The sequence below is a fragment of the Babylonia areolata genome, chromosome 8 (assembly GCF_041734735.1).
Source record: "Babylonia areolata isolate BAREFJ2019XMU chromosome 8, ASM4173473v1, whole genome shotgun sequence".
In the NCBI taxonomy this organism is placed as follows: Eukaryota; Metazoa; Mollusca; class Gastropoda; order Neogastropoda; family Buccinidae; genus Babylonia; species Babylonia areolata.
In genome coordinates, this window is record NC_134883.1 from 43,848,947 (window position 1) to 43,874,173 (window position 25,227).

Sequence of the window (25,227 nt, forward strand, 5' to 3'; positions counted from 1 at the left end):
CAAATCATGTGACTCCAGCAATCAAATCACATGACGAAGAGATGGCGTTCACCTGTAGCAACAGCGACAAAATTGTAATGTTTCTTGTGTTATTTCTCGCAGTTTTTTCGCCAGCTTTCGGTGATACCCCAGCAAACTGCACATATGAAGATATCAGAGGGACATGGGTGTTTTCTTTAGGATCTGGAGGAAACGATCGGTCCTTAAACTGTTCGAACTTTGCAGGTTTGTACGAGTGACTTCAAGTTGGTTCAGTGATAGGAAGTTTCGTTTTACTGTATTGTGTCAAATTTATACTGCGCTGATGTTGCGACAGTGTCAAGTGTCTGTGTGCAGATGACACTTCTGCGTTTTAGTAGTTTTACCCTTACAGTCAACCTGCACTGTGCAGGACCAGCCCAGTACAAGTGATGTACAACGTATGACTTTCATACACACCCCCTTTTTGTTCTTTTTCTTTTCTTTTTTTTCCAACTGACCCCAGTTTACTGTTCATGATATAAATGATATATATATAAAGTCTTATAATGTTTTCATTGCAGAAGATTAACATTTTAAAATCTCTTGATACTATTTTTGCAATGTTAGTACAGATTGCAATGCAGGTAAGTGTCTACCTATATTATACTATTGTTCTGTTCAGAACAAACCTCAAAATGTAAGAATTAAAAAAAAAGAGATGATGAAAATCAGAATATGGCCATCATCAAATGAATATGAGTTGTTGTTATTTTGTTTGATTATTTTTGCCCAAGGAAACAAATCTTGTGTGGAATGATAAAAAAGTTACCATTGTCCCCTTTTCAATTTATATTATTATACGTTTACCATGCTCTTAGCAGGCAGTAGGAAGGGTCACACCCACCTCCAAAGTCACAGCTCAAGGTCTTCAGAGTGCAGGTCTGCAAAGCTGTTATCAGATATTAAACATGTACCGGGACACTCACATCGCGGGACTACCACTGTACCGGTATCCTAGCTGATAATAGATTTGCAGGCCTGCACTCAAATAAGTCTCTCTCTCTCTCTCTTTTTTATGACACTCGGCTATGTAGGCTGGGGGGAGGGGGCTGTGTGTGATTTGGGAGCTTACTTTTAGGTTTCCGTTTGAAAACAGAAAATCCTCTATACCCTCTTAACTTTCAACTAGAAACCATTTATATTCATGACCTTTCCATGCAAAATGCTTGCAGGTCTGCATTAACATCAAGATGGTTTGTGGATTCAAGTTTATTTCAACCCATTTCAGCATGTGGATATAAAGTTTTTAAGGGAATTCCAGTGCACTGTCACAGATGGCAACCCCCTTTAAAAAAAAAAAAAAAAAAATATATATATATATATATTTTTAATTAAATCAGTACATTGCGTCACTTGTCTGGCAGAAATAAGAGACAGTGTTCTCAGTGTGAAATACTTTGTCTTCATTATTGTGGTCAGTTGACATGTATTTTTGTTTCATTTTCTTTTGTTTCTCTCTCTCTGTTAATTTGTTATTTTTTCATTAGAAACTGAGACTATGAATGAACAATTGCAACAGAAAAACCTCAAACTAGTCAAAGGTAATATGCCTGATCTATTGCAAATCTCACCTTACTGACACTTTTAGAATGTATTTTATTTTATTAGCAGTCATTTGGTATAAATTTTTGGGGGGGTTATTTGCTTGTTTAAATTTGTCTTCCCTTTATAAAGAATTGTATGTGTGTGTTTGTCTGTGTGTATGACTCTCATATTGTCTGTATTTCACACTTAGGCTCAGGCTCACACTCTCTCTTTATTTATGAAACTACTTTTTCATCAGTTCCTGTTACGGAAATCTTGACACTGAGCACCTGCAAACCATTTTTTTTTTCACTGAGATTTTGTCTAAAATTTGTCATTATGATTTTACCTTTTTTGTTTTTTGTTGATGTTGATGTAATGTGGTTGAAGCTGTCAGTGCAATGCCTGTTTTTAGTGAAGTTTTCATTGGCAGGTCCTGTGCAGAGCAAAGTGGAGATCACTCTAGATTTCCCTGATGTGGCTGTGGACCAGTATGGAAACATGGGGTTCTGGACCATCATCTACAATCAGGTAAAATATACTCTCTTACTGTTTTAATCATATATATACACTATTTGTTAGCCAAAACCATTGGGTCAAAGTACCTTCACTGTATAAATTTCTCCTTGTTGAATTGACAAAATTTGTCATTTCTGAAGGATCCGAACTTTCAAAAGGTAAGTTCAAAAGACATAAAATTAGCAGTGTCAGCTCCTTGAATACTGCAGATTATTTTCTCTAAGTGTCCGATCTACAGAATGCATGTTCTATTATGGTAGGGGCTTAAAAATGGTTAGTTGTTTTTTTTTTAAGCTAGTGGACAAATGCAAACAGTAACAAACTTTAAAAGGCTGTATATCTGGAACTAGTTAAGATATATCTGCAAAAAAATTAATGCGATTTACTTGTCTTTTGAAGTTATAAATGAAAATCGGAATTTCATGTTGTGCGTTTGTAGTAAAAGTTTTGGCTGCCACTACCTACTTTCAGCTGTCTACATGTTCTGTTGTCTTTTGTTCTTGTTGTTGTGATGGTTTCATAATTTGGTTGTCATTGTCACAGTCTGTAAGTCAACCTTTGATATTGTGTGGTATGGAACTTAATAAAGTTATGTGCTACACTGTTGATGGATATGTAATAGTGGTGGCAATCGATAAGTTTTGTTTTAGCATGATATGGGATGACAGAACAAACAAATTATGACTTACTTTATTTCAGTTTGGAAATTGATTACTCAGTCAGCTGATCAATTGTTCAATCTTTTTTTCTTTAAAAAAAAAAATCTTTTTAAAAGATATATTTATTTGAATATGTTTCTGTTTTATTTAAAGAATACAGAAGAAGATATTTGGATGATCAAATGCAATGATGAAAAATGAAAAGTACTGTGTGCAGTCTGTTTAATAGTCTGGTCTGGTTTATTCTTATATATATATATATATATATCTCTCTCTCTCTCTATATATATATATATATATATATATATATAAGGCAGTTTACCCCACCCAGCAATGTGCTCCTGTCTTGTTAGATTTTATCAAACCAGGTCTGTTCTTATCAAATTTATCCAATCTTGTGCGGAATTTTGACTATTCTTATTTGTTTGAGTGTGTGTGTGTGTGTGCGTGCACGTGTGTGTGTGTGTGTGTGTGTATGTGTTTTTGTGTGCGCACACGCGTGTGTGTGTGTGTGTGCGTGCACGCATATTCTCATCTATATTAAAAGATATTATCACCGAATCATCCCGGTGCTCTATAGGGCTTTGAAGTGGTGGTGGCCGGCAGGAAATACTTTGCCTTCTCCAAGTACGTGAAGAATGGAAAGCAGGTGACCTCCCTTTGCAATGAAATCATGCCGGGCTGGTCACATGACACCCTGGGTCACGACTGGGCGTGTTACACCGGCACAAAGACGTCCGCAACCTCCGACTCTGGGGTCAAGGTGTCGGCAGCTCCAACACCAAAACTCTCCACCATCTTGAAGTTTGAAGCAGGGTGAATATTCTGTTTTGAAGGAAAAAAAAAGATCTAATGATGATAATGGTTGATGATTCGATTGGAATTATGGGCTTTATGTATTATCATATAGCTGTATATATATATGTATGATATGCCGTGGGTAGGTCTTTTTTGCAGTTTAGCATTGTTTTAGATTCCTTGAAGTGTGGAAGGGCTGTGGCATCTTACCGCAACAAAACCATGTCACATGACTCAAAGGGCCACAACTTACCGCAACAAAACCATGTCACATGACTCAAGGGGCCACAACTTACCGCAACAGAACCATGTCACATGACTCAAAGGGCCACAACTTACCGCAACAGAACCATGTCACATGACTCAAAGGGCCACAACTGACCAAGAACCAGTAAAATAACAAAACAAAACAAAAAAAATTATAACCTGCAAAACCTTGATATTTTTATGGTGGTTTTGTCGTTGTTGTTGTCGTTGTTTTTGGGTTTTTTTGGGGGTGGGGTGGGGTGAGTGTGAGAGCTTTCGATCAATTGGATGAAAGAAAGTGTTTTTAATGATGACGGGCGCATTAGCCGAGTGGTTAAAGCGTTGGACTGTCAATCTGAGGGTCCCGGGTTCGAATCACGGTGACGGCGCCTGGTGGATAAAGGGTGGAGATTTTTACGATCTCCCAGGTCAACATATGTGCAGACCTACTAGTGCCTGAACCCCCTTCGTGTGTATATGCAAGCAGAAGATCAAATACGCACGTTAAAGATCCTGTAATCCATGTCAGCGTTCGGTGGGTTATGGAAACAAGAACATACCCAGCATGCACACCCCCGAAAACGGAGTATGGCTGCTTACATGGCGGGGTAAAAACAGTCATACATGTAAAAGCCCACTCGTGTGCATACGAGTGAACGCAGAAGAAGGAGTTTTAAACCAAAAGAAAGTGACGACACTGACACCGTAACAGAGTCATCGTAGTTCACTCACTCACTCACTCATTCCCTCGACCGCTGGGGTCGTTGGGGGGCCCAGGGACATGAGGAAGATGTCATAGCTCACCACGCCGTTCTGTTGGCAGCTGTCGTGAGGAGATCTGGCATCGTCATTTTGGTCCATTCCTTGACGTTGTCGGACCAGCTCTTTCTCTGCCGCCCCCGTCTGCACCCTCCCTCTACAGTCCCTTGCAGGATGGTTTTGGAGAGGGTGTTATGTCGTATGACGTGACCAAACCATGCCATCTTCCGTCGTTTGACAGTCGCCAGCAGTGGTTCTTGGGGCCCAACAAGGTTGCTGACCAGGTTCCGCACATAGTCATTGGTCTTGTGCTCCTTGTAGGAGATGTGTAGTAGTCTCCTCAAGCACTTGGTTTCGAATGCATTGTAGTTAGCAGCGGGTGAACATTAAAAAAAACCCATCAAGATCTTGGCCACAGAACCAATCAGTCCCAAAGAAAGATTGTTCATTAATTTCCATGTGGATCAATAAAGTGTTTTTGAATATAATGGAATTGAGAAGCCTTTGAGATTGAGATTAACTCACTCAGTATGGCCAGTCCTCTCTTCTCCTCTACACAGACCCCTCGGATGTCCAGTGGGTGTCTGAATGACCCAACCTTTAGCTTCCGTCGTCAGAATTGTATTCTTTGTCAACATTCACCTCTTCAGTATAAGAGCCTTCCGCTTGCAATATTTTGATGGTGGTTATTGGGGTGAAACGCTGTTAACGTCGTCTCTTTCGCCGTTCGTATGGAGAGAGTTAACCCAAGATAAAAAATGTCGAGTGAGTGATGGCCCAGTGGTAAAGTGTTCACCTCGGAAACTTGAGAATGTGAGTGTGCGGGATCAATTCACAAACTTGCCAGAATTTTCGCCTCATCTGCTACATCTTGAGTGGTGTCTGATGTTAGTCACTGAGTGAGATGGTAAAGAGAGGTCCTGTATGCAGCTTGCGCATGCAAAAGAACCTACTGCAACAAAATTCTTTGATAATGAAATAAATAAACTCGCAGACAGATCCAGATTCAGATTCAGATATTTTTTTTTATTCATTTAAGGCCTTAGCCCCATATGAAGAGGGGCAAGAACATAATTGTATAATCAAACCAAGAATTAAAGAAGCACCACACAACACAAAAATTAAGAAACAATTGTCTCTCTTAAAACTGAAATGCTTTAGAAAGACACAATGCTAAATTTTGAACAATTATTAGATGCCATCAGTAGACCCAGACGGAACAAGCATGGCTCTGCATATTATTTCTTTGGTATGAACTTGGCATGAAAATTGTTCAGTACAGGACACACCAAAACAAAGTGGACTTCATCTTCAATTGAAACTTTTACATACTGGACACAGCAGATCAGAAAAAAAACAACTTACAGACAGACAAGAATGAAAAGAGGTGGTGCTGCATTGTAGCAACAAGCTCTCCACAGGAAAAGCGACCCAAATTTCACACAGAGAAATGGCTCGTGACCAAAGAAATAACATACTTACCGTGACCCAAATTTAAGACCCTCCCGTCCTCCCCGCTTCCTGTTCTCCCTGCTCGCTGCGCTGGTGATGGCATATTGCCGTCAAAAGAGGGCGCTAGCTAGTGGGACAAAGGGGAGGTTACCTACTTCCGGCAGGTTATTGGCCGTAGTTGCTTTCATTTTCTCTGCATAGGCGGATAGTAGTTTGCACAGGACAGGAATGTCAGACCCCTGCCGGAGTCTGCACTAGTTGGGTCATGGTAAGTATGTTATTTAAACGTAATTTTAGATAGAAAATTTCCTTTTAATGTGATACAACACAGTCAACAGAGCAACACACATGCATTCAGCCCCCAGAGGCTGCCCTTAAGTTCTCCAACCCTTCCCTTTCACAAACATTCCAAGTGGTCGTTTTGTGTTTTTCAGATCGTTTTACAACGACAAGGATTTCATCGCCCGTATCAACAAGGCCCAGACGTCATGGAGGGCGGCTCCGTATCCCCATCTGGAAGGAATCCGCAGGGAACATCTTTTGAGAATGGCCGGGGGGCCTGCCTCGAAGATTGTTGGGTGTGTTCTGAGACATTCTCCTCTTTTTGTTTACCCTTTCTGCGTTGCTGCTACACCCCCTTCTCTCTCTCTCTTGCTCTCTCTCTCACTCCCTTTCATTAACTCATTCCATTCCAGGTATTAGTTAACTCGTACCATGATTACTTCACCAGTGGACCACATTACGAGTATTCTCGTTCCAACACACTTTTGTAATTTCATTTATTCTTGCTTGGCACAATTGGTATTCTAAACTGAACCGTTTACAGGATTCCGGAAGGATGAAAATGAAGCATTGTTTGACCGATCAAATCAACAATTCTCCATCTATTGTCATCTGTTTTAGTGAACCACCCTGTTTTTTTACTGCAGTGGTCTCATGTAGTGCTGGTCCAGGGGAGTTGTAGCAGGCATGTAGCTGTGGGGTAGAATGAGTTAAATTTCACTGTGTGGTGTGGGTCTTGTAAATCCATCTGTTTTATTAACCCCCCAGAAACTGTGATCCATTTTTTTATTCAGTGAACTTAGGACTGCCTCAAGTTGTGGGATTCCCACCCCCCCGTCACATTTTCTATTGTCAGAGTTAATATGGGAATAAATAAATACATCTTGCATAACCACTCCCATTCCAACTTTTGTTCCATACCTGTAAAGGAAACTCACAACATTTGAAAATATAAAATTGATATATGATGTTACTTTTAATAATAAATGCAAGTACACCCCTCAACTGAAAATAAACATGCTGTTTTTTTCTTCTCTCTCTTTTAATGAGAGGAGGTCAGAGAAAGAGAGCAATGAGATTAAACATGACTGCAATATTTCCTTAGAATTATTTTTTTTTTTTTTTACATGAAAAGTTTTCTTTGTTTTGGATTTGTACCTTTAAACCAACAGAGAAAGTAGACATCTCAAATTCCATGCAGCTTGGACTGAGTTTTGAGACTATGAGTCTCTGTTAATCCTTGCTTCACCCTAAAAAAATGAATGAATAAACTAATGAATAAACCACTTCAAAACCAAAAGATGAAAACGAGTGAAATTCAGGTTTAAGGTACGCTTCCACTCAGTATGAAACCAAGTCAAAAAGGAGATCTATCTATACAAGTTGTACAGGTACTGGTACACTATCATACATACCCATGTATAAACTATAAACTAATAAAGAGTCATAGATGGCTTCCTCTTTTTTTTTTTCTTTTTTTTTTTTAACTTGTTTATTACTCTTTGTTTTGTTTCTGTTTCACCTTATGATTTTATTCAGTTCATTTTAAGTTCTGCATAAGTTTGTAAAACACTTAGAGCTTGCTTCTGCATGTATTATAGCGCTATACAAAAATGAATTATTATTATGATATGGATACTTTTATAAAGCACCTGTCCTTGGTTGGAGACCAAGCCCTAAGCGCTTTACAAACATGGGGTCATTTGCACAACAGGCTGTCTACCTGGGTACAGCCGACTGACGGCTGCCACTGGGCGCTTTTCATTCATTTTCTGTGTCATTCAGTCAGGTTTAAGTTACGCATGCATACACGCTGAGACATGCAACATTTTACATGTATGACCGTTTTTGTGTGTGTGTGTGTTTGGGTTTTTTTTTTTGAGTGATAATATGATGAAATAATGTTGGTGAACTTTGTGCAGTCGACCCTCGGTGGCACCTGTGAACCGTGCAGTGTACGAGGCAGCTGCCAAACTGCCTGATAATTTTGACTGGCGCAATGTGAACGGCGTCAACTATGTGTCCCCCATCAGAAACCAAGGTAAGCTTATTCTGCAAGGGTGTCAGAGAGGTGTGTGCGTGTGTGGGTGTCATGTACATGACTGTGTATACAAATGTGGAGAGAGGGGGCAATTGTTGAGATCATTTATAAGTTGTTTGGAGTGCTGTATATATATATATATATATATATATATATATAGAGAGAGAGAGAGAGAGAGAGAGAGAGAGAGAGAGAGAGAGAGAGAGATTTCTTGTTGTGAAACTGTACTGCCCTTCGATTTATATGTTAAGACATATTAAGGATTAGAATGAATATTATTGTATTCATTATATATCAGTCATTCTCATTAATTATTGTATTCATTATATATCTTTTAGTCTACTGCATTCTGTTGACTCTAGATTGGGTTTCACTGTAGTTCTCAGTCATTCTCATTAATTATTGTATTCATTATATATCTTTTAGTCTACTGCATTCTGTTGACTCTAGATTGGGTTTCACTATAGTTCTCAGTCATTCTCATTAAATTTTTCCCTGGTTGTGTTTATTCTGGCAGTTTACATTTTCGATGAGATTACTTATTTAAAAAAAAAAAAAAAGAAGTGTAGCTTCTCTTGTATTAATTAATATCCTTCCATATGAACCAAATGAAGAATCTTTGAAGTTATACACTAAAACTGCTACATTTGAAAAGGAACAAAAGTCCTCCGATGTGGTCTTTTGTGTATTGTTGTCACTGTTGGACTCTCACTCTTAGTACTTACTGCAACAAGACAGTGATCAAAGAACTGTAACACTTTCAATCTGCTGCTTATACACTATTAGAGTTACTTTGTCATGTTTACTACACACGGCACATATCCAATGTCCGACAGTCAAGTTGTCAACGTACACAAACGTTACAATTTGCATTGACGTTTCAAGTTGTCAGTGTACACAAACGTTACAATTCGCATTGACGTTCCAAGTTGTCAGCGTACACAAGCGTTACACTTTGCATTGACGTTTCAAGTTGTCAGTGTACACAAACCCATTGACGTTTCAAGTTGTCAACGTACACAAACGTTACAATTCGCATTGACGTTTCTAGTTAACAACGTACACAAACATTACACTTCGCATTGACGTTTCAAGTTGTCAATGTACACAAACGTTACAATTTGCATTGACGTTTCAAGTTGTCAACGTACACAAACGTTACACTTCGCATTGACGTTTCAAGTTGTCAATGTACACAAACGTTACAATTTGCATTGACGTTTCAAGTTGTCAACGTACACAAACGTTACACTTCACATTGACGTTTTAAGTTGTCAAGGTACACAAACGTTAAAATTCACATTGACGTTTCAAGTTGACAATGTACACAAACGTTACACTTCGCATTGACGTTTCAAGTTGTCAACGTACACAAACGTTACAATTCGCATTGACGTTTCAAGTTGACAACGTACACAAACGTTACAATTCGTATTGACGTTTCAAGTTGACATTGTACACAAACGTTACACTTCGCATTGACGTTTCAAGTTGTCAGCGTACACAAACGTTACATTGACGTTTCAAGTTGTCAACGTACACAAACGTTACATTGACGTTTCAAGTTGTCAACGTACACAAACGTTACAATTCGCATTGACGTTTCAAGTTGTCAACGTACACAAACGTTACAATTCGCATTGACGTTTCAAGTTGTCAACGTACACAAACGTTACATTGACGTTTCAAGTTGTCAACGTACACAAACGTTACAATTCGCATGGACGTTTTCCGTTTCCAGGGCAGTGTGGAAGCTGCTACGCTTTTGCATCGATGGCGATGAATGAAGCCAGGGTGAGAATCATGACCAACAACACCAAGCAGCCTGTCTTTTCTCCACAGGACATCGTTGGCTGCAGCAGATACTCCCAGGGTACGATGATGATGATTTTGATCTGATTTGATATGGATACTTATAATACAGCACCTGGCCTCAGTCAGAGACCAAGCTATAAACGTTTTACAAACTCGGGGTCATTTGTACAACATAGGCTGCCTACCTGGGTAGAGCCGACTGACGGCTGCCATTGGGTGCTCACCATTTGTTTCCTGTGTCATTCAATCAGATTTCAGGCACACACATACACACACATACACACTCAGACAGACATGTAACAGTTTACGTGTATGACTGTTTTGTTTATCTACTCAGCCATGTAGGCAGCCGTACTCCGTTTTCAGGGGTGTGCATGCTGGGTATGTTCTTGTTTCCATAACCCACTGAACGCTGACATGGATTACACGATATTTGATGTGCGTATTTGATTTTTTGCGTGTGTATACACACGTAAGAGGTTCATGTACTACCAGGTCTGCAGATATGTTGACCTGGGAGATCGGAAAAATCTCCACCCTTGACCCACCAGGTGGCATTACTGAGATTCGAACCCGGGACACTCAGTTTGAAAGTCCAACGCTTTTACCACTCGGCTATTGTGGCCGTCAGCGACAATGATGATGATGATGATGATGATGAAACACTGATAAAGAAGAGGTGGAGGTGGAGGAGGATGACAATGACGATGTCGCGTGATCCTAATTTTAATGAGCTTGTTTTATTTCTTGTTCATATTACATTTTACAGCCCAGCCAACTTGTGGGTTACAGTGCATAATTATGTGAATGCCATCAGACATAGATTTACGCAGACACGCTCAGACATATGCAAAAAAAACACATGCACACTCACACGCATGCACACACACACACAAGCACACACACACACACAAGCACAAGCACATAGATGTATGCCCACACACACATACAAATTTTACACTCACTAATTTCAACACTTGCCTTTTTTCCACACATCTAGCTGTCGTTATCGACCGAGATCGGTAAAAAGAAAGAACGTCTCTTTGAACAGGTTGTTCCGGAGGTTTCCCTTACCTGATTGGTGGGAAGTATGCGGAAGACTATGGACTGGTGTTGGAGTCGGAAGACCCTTATAAAGGCCAGGACGGACCCTGTACCACCCCTGCATCTGCTGCCCGATACTACGCCACAAAATATGAATACATCGGTGGCTACTATGGAGGGTAGGTTTCCTGGGTTTTTTTGGGGTCGAGGGTGGCGGCCCTGAGTGGTATAGAATAGAATAGAATAGAATAGAATAGAATATGTCTTTATTACCAAGTGTACTGGGGTCACAAGGAATATTTGGGTGGGATAGTGCATAACAAGGTAGGAACATTAATTGAAAATCATACACAAAAACACAGATACAGTAGAAATTAGGATACGTGCAAGTGCATATCAATATAAAAACTTGTGCATACTCACACATGCATGCACTGCACACACACATACGCACACACACACACACATGCATGCATACACACATGCACACACACACACACACACACACACACACACGTTTGAACAGAAACCACACATTACATGTGGATGGGGTTATCCAGAAATGGCAGTCCTAATGTTACTTCTTGTTGTCTGCTGTGACTATAGATTGTATGGATGGTTTGCCCTAGGTTGATATCTAAGTATTTCTTAATTTGTATATATATGGTTTATTTCTTTATATGTATATAACTGGTTTATCTATTTATATACATGTTGAATGACTGATTTTCTCGTATTGTTTTTCTGTTTAACATCACATATGAATTTCACTTGTTGAGATAATAAAGCATTCTGTTTTTTTTGTTAACTGTCATCGTCACAGGTCTGTATATTGCTGTCATGATAGTTTTATCATTCCTATGATCTGTAGTTTTTATTTTGATTCTGGCAAAAAAAAAAACATGCCCCAAATTACTATATAATCATAATAATGATTATAATCATTGTTTCGTTATTCTGATAGATACTTGGCAAGATGACAATTGCTGTGTTGTAGATATGGATACAAAATAGATTCGTGCAACACAATGGTCTAAGCACAGCACACATATTAAAAACAGCAATACAATCTGATCTAGAGTGAGACTCTTTCGGATCTAGCAAGATCCAAACAGATATTACTAATTGACTATTTTCACTGCGCTTGCTCTAAACGCTAAGCCTGCTGGGATTATTACAATGCATGATGGGTTGAAGCTGGCAGAAAAGGGGCTGGAGCCAGTAAAGCAAAGTGTGAACAAGTACTTGAAAAACTTTGTAAATCAAAAGTAGAGGTACCTGAGTCTAGTTCAACCCTTAGTGCACCAGATCATCAATACGTTAATCCCATATATATGTGTGTGGGGGTCGAGAGCCATGGGGGGATGGGGGCGCGGGCAGGTCAAAGGTCCAACTGATCCAGCACCCCCATGTTGGGTACTGCTGGCTTACTTTACTTTCATTATGAACATTAGATACAGTGGACACAACAACAATCATTTCAAGATCACTTTGAACTCTCTCCGGATGAAGTAATGCACACGCATTCCTACATAAAACGTGTTCGGATTTGGAGGACGGAATGGAATAGCATTTTCCAAAAGAAAAAATCCATCTCACGTTGTACACGTGATTTGGTGATTAGCCAAGCAGACAGTGCTATTCTGGGTCACTCCACAGTCGAATGGTATGACTGGCCAGCCTGTCATGTGTGGCCTGTGTCGCACACACGCTGTCAAAGTCACTGACCGGCCGCCTGCTCGTGAGCTGGCCTGTTAGCAAAAGGCATCTGAAGCAGGGTCTCAGAATGTTGTGGAGCGAACAAGGCAGCAACAGCAACGTTTTAGTGGTGCCAAAGTACTTGAAATGCTACAAACTGAAGGGTCGGACATCGAAAAGGTGGATGATGATGAAGAAGAAAGTGAATTGATTGTGGAAAGTGAGCATGGGTATGGTGATTCGGGGTGAAAAATTGGCATTATTTTCAAAATATTGGCAAAACTGTAAAAATAAGGTGAGAAATTTGATTTTTTTTATATGTAATAGCCCAGAGTGTAATAAACCAGGTCTGAAATTTTCATAATGGCTGCCGTCAAAAGAGGCCACTAGCCAGCGGGACAAAGGGGAGGTTACCTACTTCCGGGAGGTTATCGGCCGTAGTTTCGTTTTCTCCGCATAGGCGGATAGTAGTTTGCACAGGACAGGAATGTCAGACCCCTGCTGGAGTCTGCACTAGTTGGGTCACGGTAAGTATGTTATTTAAACGTAATTTTAGATAGAAAATTTCCTTTTTCTTACTCTGTATTTTGTATTTTTTGTAATTTATTTTCCAAACCCCTTACAAATAGGCCGTCTGTGGGGAAAAGCAAGAGAGAAAACTTGCCGTCCAGAGTGAGTTAAAATGTTGTTATTTTTTGCTTCGTTTCCCAGTTGTAATGAAGAGCTGATGCGGCTGGCACTGTACGAGAATGGTCCTCTGGCGGTGGGCTTTGAGGTCCTGGATGACTTCATGAACTACAAAGGGGGCATCTACCATCACACGGGCCTGACACGGGGCTTCTTTCCCTTTGAGCTGACCAACCATGCCGTGCTGGTGGTGGGCTACGGGGTGGAGAAATCCACAGGTCAGTTCTTCTTCTTCTTCTTCTTTTCCTCCTTCTTCTTCTTCTTCTTCTTCCTCTTCTTCTCCTTCTTCTTCTTCTTCCTCTTCTTCTTCTCCTTCCTCTTCTTCTCCTCTTCCTTCATCTTCTTCTTCCTTTTCTTCTTTTTCCTCTTCTTCTCCTTCTTCTTCCTCTTCTCTTCCTTCCTCTTCTTCTTCCTCTTCTTTTCCTTCTTCTTCTTCTTCTTCTTCGTTTGTGTGCTGTTCACTTGTATACATGTACAAGAGTGGGCTTTTATATCATATTCATGACTGTTTTTACCTCACCGTGTAGGCAGCCATACTCTGTTTTTGGGAATGTGCATGCTGAGTATGTTCTTGTTTCCATAACCCACCAAGCGCTGACATGGATCACAGGATCTTCAACATGTGTATTTGATCTTCTGCTTGCTTGTACACATGAAGAGGGTTCAGGCACAAGTAGGACTGCATTTTGTTGACCTGGGAGCTCGGGGAAAATCTCCACCCTTTATGCAGCACGCGCCATTACCGAGATTCAAACCTGGGACCCTCAGATTGAAAGTCCAACACTTTAACCACTTTGTTCTTTTTTTATCCCAACCGTTTCAACTCATGGGTTACCAGGAAGGTTGGTAACTAGATAGGATGATATATAATTATGATGTGATAATAGGTGCATAGCTAGTTAATCTTTTCATTGCTGACATATCTTGCTACAAGTCGTCTTTTTCTTTTATCTCTCTGCATATTTTGACTTTTAACATTTGAAAGTGACTGTCGCCTTTTGAAACTTCCTCCTGTCAATACAAGAACCTATGGGGAACATTCTTTCCTCTTTGCTGCTCCTCATATCTGGAACAACCTTCCTCATCATATCCGTGCATCTGATTCTGTCTCTGCTTTTCGCTCTTCACTAAAAACTCATCTGTGTGTATGTGTGTATACATATGTATGTGTACATAACTACATGCATGTATATGAATGTATTGTGTGTGCGTGTGTTTATGTAAGTTTGTACCTGCTTATGTGTGCGTATGTGTTAGGGTAGCTGTTAGATACACATGTATGTTAAAATGTATGTATGCAGTGTGTGTGTGTGTGTGTGTGTGTGTGTGTGTGTGTGTGTGTGCGCGCGCGCGTGTGTGTAGTCACATTTTGGTGTGTGTATGTAACATAGATATAATGTTTTATGTTAACAAAAGCATTTTTGTAAAGCACCTAGAGCAGATTTCTGGATAGTGTGCTATATAAGTATCCATTATTATTATCTTTTTAAAACCTACATATAAGCACTCTCAGCTTCCTTCTTCTCCAACACTGTCCATGTCAGCTCAATTTAGATGCATGAAGAATGGGAGAGGGAGAGGGGTCGTGGGGGAGGGAATTTGAGAAAGAGTGGTCATGAACAGTTTATGTAATTTGTAATATTTTCTTTCATGTAAAGTGCCCTGTGCTCTTAGAGAAAAAGGGCGCGAAGTAAATGTACTTTATTATCATTGCTGCTTATAGTCCAGCTGACCACTCAGTACCATATCAAGACTGCCCAACTAAATATTAACACGAGTGTTTGGATGTGAAGGTATCAGGTAAGCAAAATATTGAAGATGTTATTATTAAGATTGATTCAGAGCCATTTTATTTGATGCGTGAACACTTTCTGATGGGCGGGAGTTAATGATTTTGTGATATTTAAAAGTTTGCGGCTGAGTATATGGGACTTCTTTGATAAAGTGCTTGTCAATACCAAAAACAAAGTAAAATAAAGAAAAGAAAAAAAAAAAAAAAGACTTCATAAGATGCCATTACGGAAGCCTGCACATTGTAGAATTACACTTACCAGTGCTTCGTTTAGATCACCAAAATACATCTTGCTTGTTTATGTAATGGTTATTTACCAGCTACTAGTATCTGCTGTTAAGGTTAAAGTATACATAAAGGGGAGTTGTCACTGCTGTCTTTGTGACGCACAATAGCCGAGTGGTTAAAGTGTTGGACTTTCAATCTGAGGGTCCTGGGTTCAAATCTCGGTGACAGCGCCTGGTGAGTAAAGGGTGGAGATTTTTCCGATCTCCCAGGTCAACATATGTGCAGACCTGCTAGTGCCTGAACCCCCTTCATGTGTATACGCACGCACGCAGATGAAATATGCACATTACAGATCCTGTAATCCATGTCAGCGTTTGGTGGGTAATGGAAACAAGAACATACCCAGCATGCACACCCCCTGAAACGTAGTATGGCTGCTTTCATGGCAGGGCAAATAAACAAAACTGTCATACACATAAATTTTAAAATGGTAACATGAATATCTGAGTGTGTAGGTGTGCGTGTTTGAAATTTGATTGAATGACACAGGAAATGGATAATGAGCGCTCAATGGCAGTCGTTAGTCAGCTCTACCCAGGTAGGCAGCCTGTTGTGCAAATTAACCCGTGTTTGTAAAGCACTTAGAGCTTGGTCCCTGACCGAGGATTGGTGCTATATAAGTATCTATATCAATCATCACTCATTCATTCATTGTTTCATATCTGTGAAACTGCGTGTTTGGTGCATATCTGTTATGCATGTGTGGGTGTATGTGTGAATGTGTGTCTTCATGTTTTACATTTATTTGCTTATTTATCATCATTGTTGTCTTATTTATTTATTTGATTATTTATTTATTATTATTATTATTTTATTATTATTTTCATTACTACTACCTTTTTTTTATATCATAATTATTATTTATTTATTTATTTATGTAAGCTTATCTATCTATCTATCTATCTCTCTCTCTCTATATATATATATTTTTTTTCCTCAAGGCCTGACTAAGCGCGTTGGGTTACGCTGCTGGTCAGGCATCTGCTTGGCAGATGTGGTGTAGCGTATATGGATTTGTCCGAACGCAGTGACGCCTCCTTGAGCTACTGAAACTGAAACTGAAACTGTTTAGGAATTCCCGTCAAATGTTCTCAAACTGAAACGCCCGTGTGGTTTGCAGGAGAGAAGTTCTGGATCACCAAGAACAGCTGGGGAACCACATGGGGTGAAGACGGCTTCTTCCGCATCCGCCGCGGCAACGATGAGTGTGGCTTTGAGAGCATGGCTGTTCAGTCGACTCCCATCATTTCTCTGTAATTCCTGCGTGCCACAGTGTCTTTCATTTATGTGACATATGTTTCATGCCAAAGAGCACCTGATTTTCTTTTCTTTTTCTTACCTGCATTTTTTTTTTCCCTTTTTTTCTTTTTTTTTTTTTTTTAGTGGATTATACATATCTTCCATATATAACGTGTTCAGTGTTGCAGTTTTGGGAAGTAAAGAAAATGCATGTATTTACTTCTGCTGTAGAAACAAAATGACATACTAAGACAAAGTGGACAACAAAATATTACAAAACTTTCCATGGAAATGTTTAATAAGACATGATGTGTTTTTTTTTTTCTTATAGTGGAATCTCTGAAACAGGGTGTGCTGCAAATACCTGTGGAAGTGAACATACTGCTAGGGAATGTCACTCTTACAAGTACATGGCCCTCAGTTATATCCCTTGAAATGTTTCTGCTTTGATGTTGGTTGAGAGAAGTTGCACAACAATTTACAGTAGGCTGAAAGCAGTTTGGTCACAAAAATGTAGCTAAAAGAATAATGTGTCATGGCTCTATATATTTCTGTTAATCATTTTAAAATAGAAGTTGCAAAAAGGTGTTCTAAGAACTGTAATCAGAATCCACATGCCAGATAAATGTGCAAAGTCAACAATATTGTTGAGTGAAGTGGAGTGATGGCATAGAGGTAACGCGTCCGCCTAGGAAGCGAGAGAATCTGAGCGCGCTGGTTCGAATCACGGCTCAGCCGCCGATATTTTCTCCCCCTCCACTAGACCTGGAGTGGTGGTCTGTCTAGACGCTAGTCATTCGGATGAGATGATAAACCGAGGTCCCGTTTGCAGCATGCACTTAGCGCACGTAAAAGAACCCACGGCAACAAAAGCGTTGTTCCTGGCAAAATTATGTAGAAAAATCCACTTCGATAGGAAAAACAAATAAAACTGCACGCAGGAAAAAAAAAAAAAAAGGGTGGCGCTGTAGTGTAGTGACGCGCTCTCCCTGGGGAGAGCAGCCCGAATTTCACACAGAGAAATCTGTTGTGATAAAAAGAAATACAAATACAAATATTTCTAGCACAGTATAAATACTTATTTGATGAGATGTGTTGCTTTTTGTGTCCAATGAAGAGCCAGAAAGGAAGCAAATGCAATCAGGGGTTTCCTGTGAGTAGATTTCTTTTGTGTGTAATATTACCATAACACCGTTCGAAGTTTAGCTATGCTATCACGCTTCACAGTGTATTATCAGTTGGTTAGTATGGTTTCAGATGTGGTCAAACCAGGCTGATTATTAACCTGTCTGCTGTTATAAATACAGGATCTAGCCACAGTATAAAGGCTGATTGTTAACCTGTCTGCTGTTATAAATACAGGATCTAGTCACAGTATAAAGGCTGATTGTTACCCTGTCTACTGCCCTTAGTATAGGATCTAGCCACAAGTATAATGAAACCAAATAGTGTGCCAGTTTTTACATTTTCATGACATCCAAATTAAACAAGGTTTTCAGTTTACCTGAAGATCGTTACACAGTTCATGCATTTTCAGAAAAGACACATTGCACATTTCTGAATTAGGCACTTATTAGTGACCTCCATCTGTCCCCAAAGGGGTGAAGGTTCTGCCTGTTGATGTTTGCAAACCCTGAACGGTGCAGGTGACATCTGAGCACCTGTAGTCTGTATCCCTGGTAGTAAAATAATCAGATCATAGACTGGAATCATCCACTCCACAGTGCAGAAGAGGAAGTACATCTTCTGTCAAATGTACACAGACATTGTCATGAATAACATTCCATACGTTTATTTTATTTTGGTTTTGTTTTGTAATATGGATAGTTATTTTACTTTTTTTCTTTTTTTTTTTTTTGGCTGCTGCTGCTATGGTTTTACTTCAGCCAAGTGCAATGGGGTCACTTTGAATTGGACAGTCATATAGAATATCTTATGGCTCTGTATATATTTTGTGCAATGAGAGCGTAAATCAAAGTCATGAACCTCAGATCGCAGAAGAGGAAATACCGGTACATTTTGTTTTTACATGGACACAGCTGGTTCTTTTCTGAAATGACAAATGCGGGTATGCCTCACTCCAGTGGGTGCACGGGAATTGTCTGATCAGGAAAAAGAAAAAAAAAATGAATCAATTTATATGTAAAATACCATGACTCTAGATATATTCATGGTAGCAACTCAAATCTCAAACTCACAGTATATCGTCTAGAGAAAGCAGATGACAATGATAATCTTTTTAACACAAAGTTTTCTTCTTTACTTTGATCGTTCAGGTTATTTCTTCCAGTTTGTTAATGACAACCGATTGTTCAGGTTATTTCTTCCAGTTTGTGAATGACAACTGATTGTTAAGGTTTTGTCTTCCCAGTTTGTTAATCCAATAATTGCATTGATTGTGTGTAGTTCATTAAAGAAATGTACTTTTACGTATCTGTGTGCTTCATTCAGATTAAAATTTTCTGATTTTTACTTCTCCTCACTGTTGTTTAATCCGTCACTCTCCTGGCCTCACTGTTCTTTCATTCAGATTTTTACTGTGCTGTGTATTTCACTCAGTCTGCGCCTGATTGCTTGGAAGTGTATACATGTCATGTGTTTTGAATGATCACGTTCTTCAGAGAACAATACTGTGGGTATGGGTAAAGAGATAGAGGAGGTCTTCTTCTTCTTCTGCGTTCACTCGTATGCACACGAGTGGGCTTTTACGTGTATGACCGTTTTTACCCCGCCATGTAGGCAGCCATACTCTGTTTTCGGGGGTGTGCATGCTGGGTATGTTCTTATTTCCATAACCCACCGAACGCTGACATGGATTACAGGATCTTTAACGTGCGTATTTGATCTTCTGCTTGCATATGCACACGAAGGGGGTTCAGGCACTAGCAGGTCTACACATATGTTGACCTGGGAGATCGTACAAATCTCCACCCTTTACCCACCAGGCGTCGTCACCATGATTCGAACCCGGGACCCTCAGATTGACAGTCCAACGGTTTAACCACTCGGCTATTGCGCCCGTCAATAGAGGAGGTCGACTCGTACACTGCCGACTGGCAGGGCCGAGAAAACGCGGATCATGTCAAGTGCGTTTGGGGATCGATAAAAATGACATTAAAGGCAACACTGACCTGAGCGTGTGGCAACAAACCTCTAGAAGTCACCAGGGGAGGTGTAGGAGGTGGTGGAGGTCTGGAGTCGACCGGAGGGAGCGGAGGAAGTGGAGGAGGCGGCGGGTTGGTGTTGTTGAGAGGGCCAGGAGTAGAGGGCCCAGAGTGTCAGCGAATCGATTGCGATCGCGCCTTAATTTTAGCACGACTGCCCAATCGAACTGCATAATTATGTGAACTGGTTGGAGACATAATTTGACAAAAAACAAGAACACCAGAGAATCGACAGACAGGCAGAAAATACAAAAAAAACTTAGCCGTATGAAGAGCACAGGAACAGGAGTCATGATGGCTGCCGGAAAAAGAGGGCGCTAGCTAGCGGGACAAAGGGGAGGTTACCTACTTCCGGGAGGTTATCGGCCGTAGTTGCTTTCGTTTTCTCCTCATAGGCGGATATGATAGTAGTTTGCACAGGACAGGAATGTCAGACCCCTGCCGGAGTCTGCACTAGTTGGGTCACAGTAAGTATGTTATTTAAACGTAATTTTAGATAGAAAATTTCCTATTAACTCGAGGAACAAGCTCTACAATGGAAACAACATCATTGACCAATCTTACAACTAACACAAGAGCTCTGTGAAAAGGACTGCATGTGAGGTGTATCAAATTGTATTACTCACAGTGACACACTGAATTAATAAATTTCTTTTTTTCCCCTTGTTTATGAATTACTAATAACATTACATTATATTGATTATCAATGCTTAATTCTTACCGATTCAAATCTTTGTTATTAGTCAAGTTCGCTTACTGTTATCACTGATATTTCGGCGTTTTAAGTATGTCACTGCATTGTGATGTTTTTTAATTAAAATTTCACCCATTATAATTGACACCCACACTGACACACACACACACACACTCTGGTCTTACACACATGTGTGAACAGTGACTTTTCCCTCACCATTAGTTTTTTTTCCCTATCTTTCTCAAATACCACTTTGGCTAAAAGACGTTAAAAAAACTGAAGAACAAACACACACACACACACACGTATGGGGGACTATCGACATACAGGAGTATCAGGCTGGGGGACTATCGACGCGGGGTATTATTGACTTGGGGGAGTTCTGACACTCCCACTTTCAGCCCCAGCGAGTCTAGCTGACTCATTTCTCCTTTGTGGTACTGGTAGCGTATGAACGTGATGGCACGCAGGCATGTGTGTGTGTGTGTGTGTGTGTGCGTGTCCAAGTGCAGCGTTGTGGAGTCACTGATTGTGTGTCTGTGTGGAGTCAGTGTGTATGTGATGGTGTTATGTGTCAGTGTTTGTATGTCTCTGTGTGTGTGTGTGTGTGTGTGTGTGTGACTGAATAAGTGGTGAGAACAGAATACTTTGAAATAAAATCCTTTCTTGTAAAATGTCAAAGAAGCATTCAAATGCTTTGTATACACATATTTAGTTTTAAAAGGCTCATACACAAGTATCACAACATACAAAATATTCATCTTAATTTTATGTACATTTTACAATCAGAAATTCTTGTTGGTTCCTTGATATTCTTGCAACAGTCATAATAGTAAAAAAAACAAACATCCAGGCAGTTTAACTCTCTCCATACGAATGGCGAAAGAGACGACGTTAACAGTGTTTCACCCCAATTACCATCATCAAAATATTACAAGCGGAAGGCTCTTATACTGAAGACATGAATGTTGACAAAGAATACCACAGTTCTGACGATGGAAGCTAAAGGTAAGGTCATTCAGACACCCACTGGACATCCGATGGGTCTGTGTAGAGAAGAGAGGACTGGCCGTACTGAGTGAGTTAATATCAAACAATATAGTTGTTGCAAACTAATGATCAGAAAGACTATCTCATGAATTTGGATGCTACTTCAAAAGGCATGTGTATGTATGGTCTGTGTGTGCGCAGCTGCATGTATTACGTGACTGACTCCATGAGCTGCTCAACATGTGTGTGCTTGTGAATGTCTGTGCTCGTACATGTATATTGCCTAGCAAAGTTTATGAAGGTCAGTAACAAGGAATAAAAATTCATCAGGGAAGAAAAGATGAATAAAAAAAAAAAAGATAAAAAAAAGCACCAAAATTAAGTCACCAGACACTTGTACTCATTTATCAAAAGTGATGTACTGTAAATGAACTAGTCTACAAGCAGTGATGCCTCCTAGAAATTGTTTTCTTGTCACCAATACAGCGGACGAAAGCAAGGTGATGAACATGGTGAAGCCCTGAGGGCTAGTGTCTGTATATATACATCCACTTGGCTGTACAGTCCATGACATGGTAAACACGAAAGGAACGATGGTGCTGATGGTGCAGAGTGTCATGACGAGTGCAGTTTGCTGATGTCCTCGTACTGTACTCCCTGCACCACACGCCCCTTCAGCAAACCCTGTTGAGACACACAGCGAACGAACAATCATTGACCAATTTCATACACATTAACCCTTTGAGCCCTGAGTTCCTGAGCAATTTTAACCCTTCTGCCTGAGCTCCTGAGCCAAAATTTGCAAATAATTGGTATTAAACCCTTTGAGCCCTCACCACCGCTTTACCGGTGGCAGAGAAAAATGACATAATGCCCAGCCACCGGTTGAGCGGTGTTTTGTAAACACTTGAAGTGTGCAGAGTCTCAACCTGGCCCGTCAGGGCAGAAATCAGGGACAAAATGTGCGAGAAAACAACTGTACACAAAGCAGCAAGTAATTGATATGCTTGATGATTTATCGGAAGTAGAGTATGACAATGATTACTCTGATAGTGAGGTGGAATTTGAATCGGATGATTTTGCTACAGATAGTGATGTTGAAAATGAATCTGAGCATGCAGAATCAGTTGATCAAAGGAGGCATGTCAGGTTGAGACTCTGCACGCTTCATGGTAGAAATCATCTTTTTTATCCAAAGCACATGCACAAAACACCGTGAAAAGGCGTGGCAATGTTGGTACTACGTTCGCTGACGTCAGAATATTATGGTTTTTCTGATTGGCTCTTCAATATAAGTCAACCAATAGCAAAACACGACACAAGTGTTTACGCACCGCTCAACTGGTGGCCAGGCATTATGCCACCCCTCCCCACCACCGGTAAAGCGGTGGTCAGGGCTCAAAGGGTTAACTCCTTCTACCCCAGGTACAAGTTAACTCTCTCCATACGAATGGTGAAAGAGACGACACTAACAGCGTTTCACCCCAATTACCGTCATAAGAATATTGCAAGCGGAGGGCTCTTATACTGAAGAGGTGAATGTTGACAAAGAATACCACAATTCTGACGACGGAAGCTAAAGGTTGTGTCATTCAGACACCCACTGGACATCCGAGGGGTCTGTGTAGAGGAGAAGAGAGGACTGGCCGTACTGAGTGAGTTAACTAGTACCATGATTACTTCCCCTGTGGACCAGGTACAAGTCTTTTTTTTGCAGCAACACACTGTTCTAATTCAAAATTGTGTTGATTCTTGCTCGGTACTGTTGGCATTCTTTACTGAAATGTTTACAGATTCCAGAAGCATGAAAACGATGATTTCTTCTAATGGTTAAATCAACAATTCTCTATCGATTTTTGCCATTTTAGTGGTCTCATCGACGGGCGCAATAGCCGAGTGGTTAAAGCGTTGGACTGTCAATCTGAGGGTCCCGGGTTTGAATCATGGTGACGGCACCTGGTGGGTAAAGGGTGGAGATTTTTCCGATCTCCCAGATCAACATATGTGCAGACCTGCTAGTGTCTAACCCCCTTCGTGTGAAAATGCAAGCAGAAGATCAAATACGCACGTTAAAGATCCTGTAATTCATGTCAGCGTTCGGTGAGTTATGGAAACAAGAACATACCCAGCATGCACACCCCCGAAAACGGAGTATGGCTGCCTACATGGCGGGGTAAAAATGGTCATACACGAAAAAGCCCACTCGTGTGCATACGAGTGAACGCAGAAGAAGAAAGAAGAAGAAGTGGTCTCATCTAGGGCTGGTCCAGGGGAGTTGAAGTGGGCATGTAGCTGTAGGGCAGAATGAGTTGATCATACAGATTTGCAATACACAACTGTTTTTGTTTTTGTAGTAAGCCATTGTGAAATGTATCAGGCAAATAACCACCATCTCCTGGAAAAGCAACAAAAAAATACAAGCTAACCTGTAGAATCTGAGTGGCGGGTCTAGATGCTAGTCAGTTGTTTGAGACCTGTGATACGGTCCCGTGTGTAGCATGCATTTTGCACATGTAAAAGAACCCATGACAACAAAGGGGTTGTCCCTGGGAAAAATTCTGTATGAAAACAATTACACTTGTAGGCAAGCAAAAAAAAAAAAAAAAAAAAAAAAAAGGGTGGCACTGCACTGTAGCGACAAGCTATTCCTGGGAAGAGCAGCCTGAATTTCATACAGAAATCTGTTGTGACAAAGAGTAATATAAAACAAAACAATACAATACAGTACAGTACAGTACAGTACCACACAATACATGAATGAACGATATGTATACTTATACAGCGCCTATCCTCGGTCGGAAACCAAACTCTAAGCGCCTTACAAACACGGGGCCATTTGCACAACAGGCTGCCTACCTGGGCAGAGAGCTGACTGATGGCTGCCATTGGGCGCTCATCATCCATTTCTTGTGTCATTCAGTCAGATTTCAGCCACCATACCTACACACTCAGACTGACGTGCAACATTTTACGTGTATGACCGTTTTGTTTATTTACCCTGCCATGCAGGCAGCCATACTCCCGTTTGCATGCTGGGCTTGTTCTTGTTTCCATAACCCACTGAACGCCGACACGGATTACAGGATCTTTAACGTGCATGTTCAATCTTCTGCATGCGTATGCACACAAAGGGGGTACAGGCACAAACAGGTCTGCACATACCTGGGAGATTGGAAAAATCTCCACCCTTTACCCACCAGACGCCGCGACAGAGATTCGAACCCAGGACCCTCAGATTTAAAGTCCAATGTTTTAACCATTTGGCTATTGCGCCCGTCATGTGCATACAGTGCCTGGCTGATGCGGATGGAACAAGAAATGTTCTTTTCATCAACGCAGTGCAGTACAGTACAGTACAACACAATACATGTGCACACATTACTTGGCTAATGCGGAAAGAAGGAGAGAAGTTCTTTTCATCAATACAGTGCAGTACAGTAGAATACAGTGCAGTACAGTACAGTACAACGCAATACATGTGCACACATTACCTGGCTAATGCGGAAAGAAGGAGA

The 25,227-nt window shown here is 40.5% G+C and overlaps 2 protein-coding genes across 2 annotated transcripts in view; one reads left to right on the forward strand and one right to left on the reverse strand.

The window, feature by feature from the left end:
- The first annotated feature begins 10 nt into the window (after positions 1–10).
- LOC143284844 (dipeptidyl peptidase 1-like) lies at positions 11–19,336 on the forward strand. The gene is made up of 9 exons (XM_076591915.1): positions 11–225; positions 1,979–2,076; positions 3,304–3,539; positions 6,413–6,556; positions 8,183–8,301; positions 10,043–10,174; positions 11,168–11,339; positions 13,570–13,763; positions 16,746–19,336. Exons 1-9 carry the CDS (start codon positions 42–44, stop codon positions 16,880–16,882), a joined length of 1,416 nt encoding a protein of 471 aa, XP_076448030.1. The 5' UTR covers positions 11–41; the 3' UTR covers positions 16,883–19,336.
- Positions 19,337–20,669: 1,333 nt separating this feature from the next.
- Positions 20,670–25,227, reverse strand: part of LOC143285194 (DNA/RNA-binding protein KIN17-like) — a 15,412-nt gene continuing 10,854 nt past the window's right edge. The window contains exon 10 of the mRNA XM_076592430.1: positions 20,670–22,396. Within this exon, the coding sequence (XP_076448545.1) occupies positions 22,328–22,396 (69 nt within the window). The 3' untranslated portion in view covers positions 20,670–22,327. The remainder of the gene's footprint in view (positions 22,397–25,227) is intronic.